The sequence below is a fragment of the Phoenix dactylifera genome, chromosome 1, assembly GCF_009389715.1.
Source record: "Phoenix dactylifera cultivar Barhee BC4 chromosome 1, palm_55x_up_171113_PBpolish2nd_filt_p, whole genome shotgun sequence".
Lineage (NCBI taxonomy): Eukaryota > Viridiplantae > Streptophyta > Magnoliopsida > Arecales > Arecaceae > Phoenix > Phoenix dactylifera.
The window spans coordinates 34,046,470-34,052,255 of record NC_052392.1 but is presented as its reverse complement, the minus strand read 5'-3'; the positions used below and the strand labels follow the sequence as shown (position 1 = coordinate 34,052,255).

At 39.1% G+C, this 5,786-nt stretch overlaps 1 protein-coding gene and 1 non-coding gene across 2 annotated transcripts; both read right to left on the bottom strand.

The window, feature by feature from the left end:
* Nucleotides 1-1,037: 1,037 nt before the first annotated feature.
* On the bottom strand, nucleotides 1,038-2,175 carry LOC103710972 (E3 ubiquitin-protein ligase SGR9, amyloplastic-like). Its single transcript, XM_008796917.4, has one exon. The coding sequence runs from the start codon at nucleotides 2,163-2,165 to the stop codon at nucleotides 1,356-1,358; it is 810 nt and encodes a 269-aa protein (XP_008795139.4). The 5' UTR covers nucleotides 2,166-2,175; the 3' UTR covers nucleotides 1,038-1,355.
* Nucleotides 2,176-3,227: 1,052 nt separating this feature from the next.
* On the bottom strand, nucleotides 3,228-3,301 carry TRNAN-GUU. The gene has a single exon. It is a non-coding gene; the product is annotated as a tRNA-Asn (tRNA).
* Between the last annotated feature and the right edge of the window lie 2,485 nt (nucleotides 3,302-5,786).

Below are 5,786 nucleotides of genomic sequence, written 5' to 3'. Positions count from 1 at the left end.
ATCTTTTGTTTGGTTGGAGTATTCAGAGAAGAGAGATGAAAAAGTAGCATTGCTATGTGAATAAGATTGTCATGTTTTATGGGAAGGAAAAACCCATAGGAGACATAGGAATGGTATTTTCCCACTATTTGAAAATAGGGCCTTTTTTTTTCCAAAAGTATCTTTAAGCCATCAAAATTCATAAGTAAAGCCTTTTCTTTTATTAAAGGTATAATTGGTATTTCATACAACTTACTCAGAAAAGTGGATGCTCAAACAAATATGAGCCACTCTGTGATATGCTACTCTTTCATAATCAACCAAATATGCTAAAATCATTTTTTCAAGTATCACATTTCTAAAAATCATCTTCCAAGAAAAAATATTCCAATGAGGGAAAAAAAAATTTGCGAACCAAATGAGTCTTTAAACTTTATTTGTGAGTTACTGAAGGCTTTATTAATTCTTGGCTTTCTATAAACATTCAAGCATATTCTAAGGCAACTGGTTAGTAAATTTTTTACTCAAAAATTTTGCATCATCAAAATCAAATCTTTAGGGCCAACAATTTCCAAATGTTCTAGGTTGTGATTTTTGAATGGTAGGCTAATTTAAAGGTAATTATGGATAAGCAAAGCTTCTAGGTGTTGTACGAATACTTGAGAAATTGCAAGCTTGCGACACATTGGATGTGCATCAGGAGATCATGTAGATTCTTGCAATTGCAAGAACTAGCATCATTGAGCACAACCCAATTGGATCAATTGAACCTCCGAGAGATATATCCCATCCACAAGTTTATGACGTTGCATCCATTGATGAATAGAAATGGTAGGGACCCTCCTTTGTAGTATTCGGCCTTCATCAGTAACCACTATTATATATCATATTGGAGCAGTCGAAAATAGACCCAATTCGTAAAAAGGGTCACTACCAACACTAGATTTGCCCTTTGAGGAACCATTGCATTCTTCTTGCTGTTGCACGCCATGGAATTGGAAAAACAACCTTAGCCTTCCATAGTACATTATCTTTTTATTTAGTAGGAGTCAATGAACTAGATACATACAACTAGCACTTCATTTATGTCAGTTCCCCACCACACGTTCCACCACTCTTGTGATCAAATATTAGTACATGAACATGAACATAAAGTAAAAACACGTACAATGAACTGAAAGGAAAATAAAATAAAAAACACCTTCCACTTATTTACGTTAATTCTACCAACTATATATATATATATATATATATATATATATATATATATATCTGTGGCCATTCTTATTAGTTATTACCACCATATCTATAAAAAAAAATAATTCAGAAGAAGTGCATCGACCAAGATCACCTTCCAAAAGACCCAAAGATTAATCCTACATAGCACCACCCATCCTCAACAGAGACCTCCACATCCTCCCCATCTCATAGAAGACATCCTCCGCTGGAAGCTCAAACCGGCAGCAAGGGCAGGTGTTCCTGTTCGTCAGCCACCCCAGCACACAACCCCAGTGGAACCAATGACCGCACGGCAGCTCGCACACGTCCCTCCCCACCTCCATCTCCTCCTTGCAAATCACGCACTCCCTCCCCCGGCTCCTGCACTCCACCGACGGCAGCGCCACCACCGCCGCCACGGCCGCAGCCACTTCCGCCCCCACCTTTCTCCCCTCCCCCGACACCACCTCGAACAACCGCCGGCATTTGGCCGCGGCGTCGACGTAGTGGCCGAGGACTGCCCACCCTCCGGCCCCGAGCCCGGCCGGGCTCAGCGCGGAGGATACGGCGTGCTCGGCGATCCTCGCGTGCCAGTCGGGGTGGGGTCGGTCGGAGTCGTAGGCGTCGCACATGGCCTGGAGGAGGAGGGCGGCGTCGAGGTCCCGGAGGCGTAGGCGGTGGGCGGCGGCGGCGGCTGCGGTGCCGGAGAGGGTGGGGAGGAGGGAGTGGAGGTGGCGGAGGAGGAGGCGTGCGAGGAGGAGGGTCTTCTCGGGGAGGGAGAGGGAGTGGAGGTGGGCGAGGGCGCGGGAGAAGTGGAGGGGGGAGAGGAGGAGGAGGGAGAGCCGGCGCCGCTGGAGGCGAAGATCAGCGTCTAGGGCGCGGGTGAGATCCGAGAAGGCGCACGCGGGGAGGTGGAGGAGGGCGGCCATTACGGCTTCGCCCGAGGAGGCGGAGGGGGAGGAGTCCATGGGGATTCGAGAGGACTTGGAGAAAGAAGTGGAGTGGAGTGGGGTGGGGTTGGGCTTATGAGGATGTGGGATCATGGGACGGTGACGTATTTGGACGTGTCGTTTGGAGGAATGACAGATAGGTCCGCTACGGTGTGAAATGACTTATGGCATTTGTCCTCTTGGATTTTTTTTTTTTTTTTTTCAAGTGAGCATTGCATTATCATGTGCTTGTTTAGCATGCGGGTGAATGGGACAGGAATAAGTGGAAAGGGTACGCGATAAAGGGCTAGAAGACACGACCGTGAAATATTCGAAATTAGATTATTTCAAGATATGTTTTTTAATTATGTTTTTTTTCGTTTTTCCAAAATTTTGTCTCATAAAAATAGATTTTTTCAGCAAAAAAAAAATAAAAATAGATTTGTCTCAACATCAAATCATAGTGCCAACTATAGCTTTGACTTGATCGCTTCGAACAAATCCAGGTAAGCTGATGGGCTGCACCAAATATTTATGCTGATATAAAACTTTTATATTGGCCACAAAAGTCATGATTTTTTATGTCAAAAGTCATAACTTGATTTGGCTAAGAAGATTTCAACCGGAACCACCATAACTTTGTCAACAATGTTTATGCATGATGGTTACTGCAAAGCCCCTTTCCAATGGCCTTAGCTCCAGTAGCAACAAACAAAACAAATTTCATACATTTCTACAATTTATTTTTTGAGTGATCTATAATAATATTATAACAAAGCATCATTTTATGGTTATAGTTCCACATCCTTGTAATGTCCTGGATAGATTAAGAATTAATATTCACCAAGTTATTGGAAATTCTCAGATTGTTCTTAATCACCTCATAAGTTCAGTGATTCTCCAATAATTTTTTGTAGTTAAATTAATTAAGAGTTGTTCCATTCTTCATGAAATCTTTGATTTAACTATGATTTATTACCAGCATATTGAGAAACTTTTATACATCCTAATGACAAGATCAACTATTGGCTATGTGCTTGCATTATTGAGGTTTTATTGCTTTTCAAAATTTAATTAATATAAAAAAGAAAAGAAAAGAAACGCTAAAGGAAGGGCTTGAACCTTCGACCTTGTGGTTAACAGCCACACGCTCTAACCAACTGAGCTACTCCAGCAAATATCTTTGAAAGTCCAAATCAGCCTTAATAACTAATTTCTTGTGTATGTTCAACCCATGCTAGAATAACATGAAATTCTATGAAAGAAGATAATTGTAATGACACCCCTTGCACAAAAATGATTCAATGGATCTAAGGAAAGGTAGGTTGATTAAATAGTTCGATGCCATCTGGATTGAATTTTCAAATAATTATGTACCCTTATGTATGAATGCATGATAGATAATCAAATCCATGTATATATGTACACATGTATGCATGTATGTATGTACGTGCATGGGGGCATGTATGATGCACATCAAGCAAAAAATTAAATCATTAAATTAAAAAAAAGGTCAAAATACAGAAATAATTATAAAAGAAAATTTATAATAGTAAAATTTAAAAGAAGTTAAATGAATGATGCCATTTTAGTCATTTTCAACATATTTTTTATCATTTTTTTGAGTAGTTACACTTCTTTAATATAATTATTCCTCATCCGATTGTTATTGATTATGCAACACATTCACTATAGATTTTTGTTTTGCTATGTCATTCCCATGCATTTGATGATTTTTTTTTACTTTTTAATAGTTTAAATAAATCAGAACATGTCTAGTCGTCAAGAATGAAAATTGGGAATAGCTTTTCTATTTCTAGAATTCATTACGAAGAAGGATTTTTTTTCTTTTGTTGAAAATGGAGCAAATCTTGTAGCATACAATATAATATCTATTGATATATTAATATTGATGTTATGTAATATTTGTATTAGTATAGTAATATTTCTACTAATATTGGTATTAAAATTACTATTATATTAATGCTAGTATAATACTAATATTCTAATATTGAAATTACAAATATTACACAAATTATTATCAATATTAATGTATATTATGTTATAATATTAATATTAGTATTATGAAGATTACAACAATAACATAACATGAACAATATATTGTGATACGATCTCAAATATTAATAATGGATATTCGTAATGTTTCAAAATATGATTTATACTACTAATTATAATAGACAGAAAATTTTTCTTCTATTGTTACTCATGCACATATCCAATATGAGCAAAGTAGTAAGTCGAGTCCAATTTTGAGTAGCTAAATACAATTTTTAACTCTCTTTATGGAATCCAATGTCTTGTAATCAACATTTCCCTATCCAGATAAGTCACTAATTATGATATTATGTTGTAACAGAAAATTACTACTCATCAATTCCCACCTTCTGTTCCCACTTAAAACAAGCAAGGCCTTGGCGATAGTATTATATATGTTATATGTGTCAAAATTTGCCGATTCTTTGAAAATATGTTGCAAGCATTTTTTTTTCTTCATTTAATCATTACATTATATTGCAATTTAGAAATGGTTCTACATATCTTTGTTTTTATTTCCATATGAAATTGACTTTAAAAGATAATGAATATAAATAAGGATTGGTAATTATTTATTTAGTTACTAAATTCATGCAGATGCAGGGTTTTTTTTTCTTCTTTTTGCCTGCTTAGGAAAAGAAAAGAGGGGGGTGAGGAAGACCTCACCCATGTAGCAATGTCCAGTGGGTCCTCTCCCCTCTGGAGAATGTTCGATACGGGCAGACAAGTTTTACTCATATCCTCCCCATCCGTGGGGGAGCCTTACCAACATGGCAGCCCTTTCCACGTGTGAGTACGTCACACCAGCACCAGGTAAGTATCGACAGACCAGATGGCGACTCCACTGGACAAATCAGATGGAGGGCATTCGGTGGAATCTTAGCCCTGTTCCAACCATGCTACCACCTCGATAGTCCAGATACAGGTATTGGGCACCAAGAATGATAACCTTTGGGTTCATGGACCAGATCACATAGTCGAAGCAAATTAGGCATGGAATTGGATCATTGACTGCAGCCATTTCCCGACCTGCATTATTGATCACACACGTCCATTCTTTCAGACAATAATATGTCTGAGAACGAAGTTGCCATTCCACTAAACTACAAGGACAGATGAGTCAGACTATCTATCAGGAAAAGGACGAGGTCTTTGAAAGTGGGGAAGGTATGTAGATGTGTTCACTTCTGCGTGTCAGGTTGGGGCACGTCAGGCTTCGATCGTCGTTTTCTCCTTTGCTCCCCCATGCACCGTTTGCCGTCGTGGGAATGGACGGTGCTTCATGTGGCAGCGTCCCCACCCAAGTATATAGTCAATATACTAAGCGAGATCTCCTTACCTTCGCGATGGCTTACCCTCCCCTCTCGCCAATCCATGCACAAGAAACGCGGATCTTTTGTCAGTAAAAAGCCTGAGTCTTCTTTGAGCTTTTCGTACATTGGATTTCAGTGTGACACGAGATTCGGCGGCGGTCAGAGGTCACCTAAACAAACGGCGAGTAATCGTATCCGCACTCCGGTACTTCAATAATGAAGTGCTGCTCCGCCACGCTGAACTGTGCCTTCTGTGGTCCATATAATTCTGCTTCCGTTCTTCTTATCTTTT

What these genes read in the sequence shown, in the direction of transcription:
- LOC103710972 (XM_008796917.4), bottom strand. Translation starts at nt 2,165, where the DNA reads ATGGACTCCTCCCCCTCCGCCTCCTCGGGCGAAGCCGTAATGGCCGCC.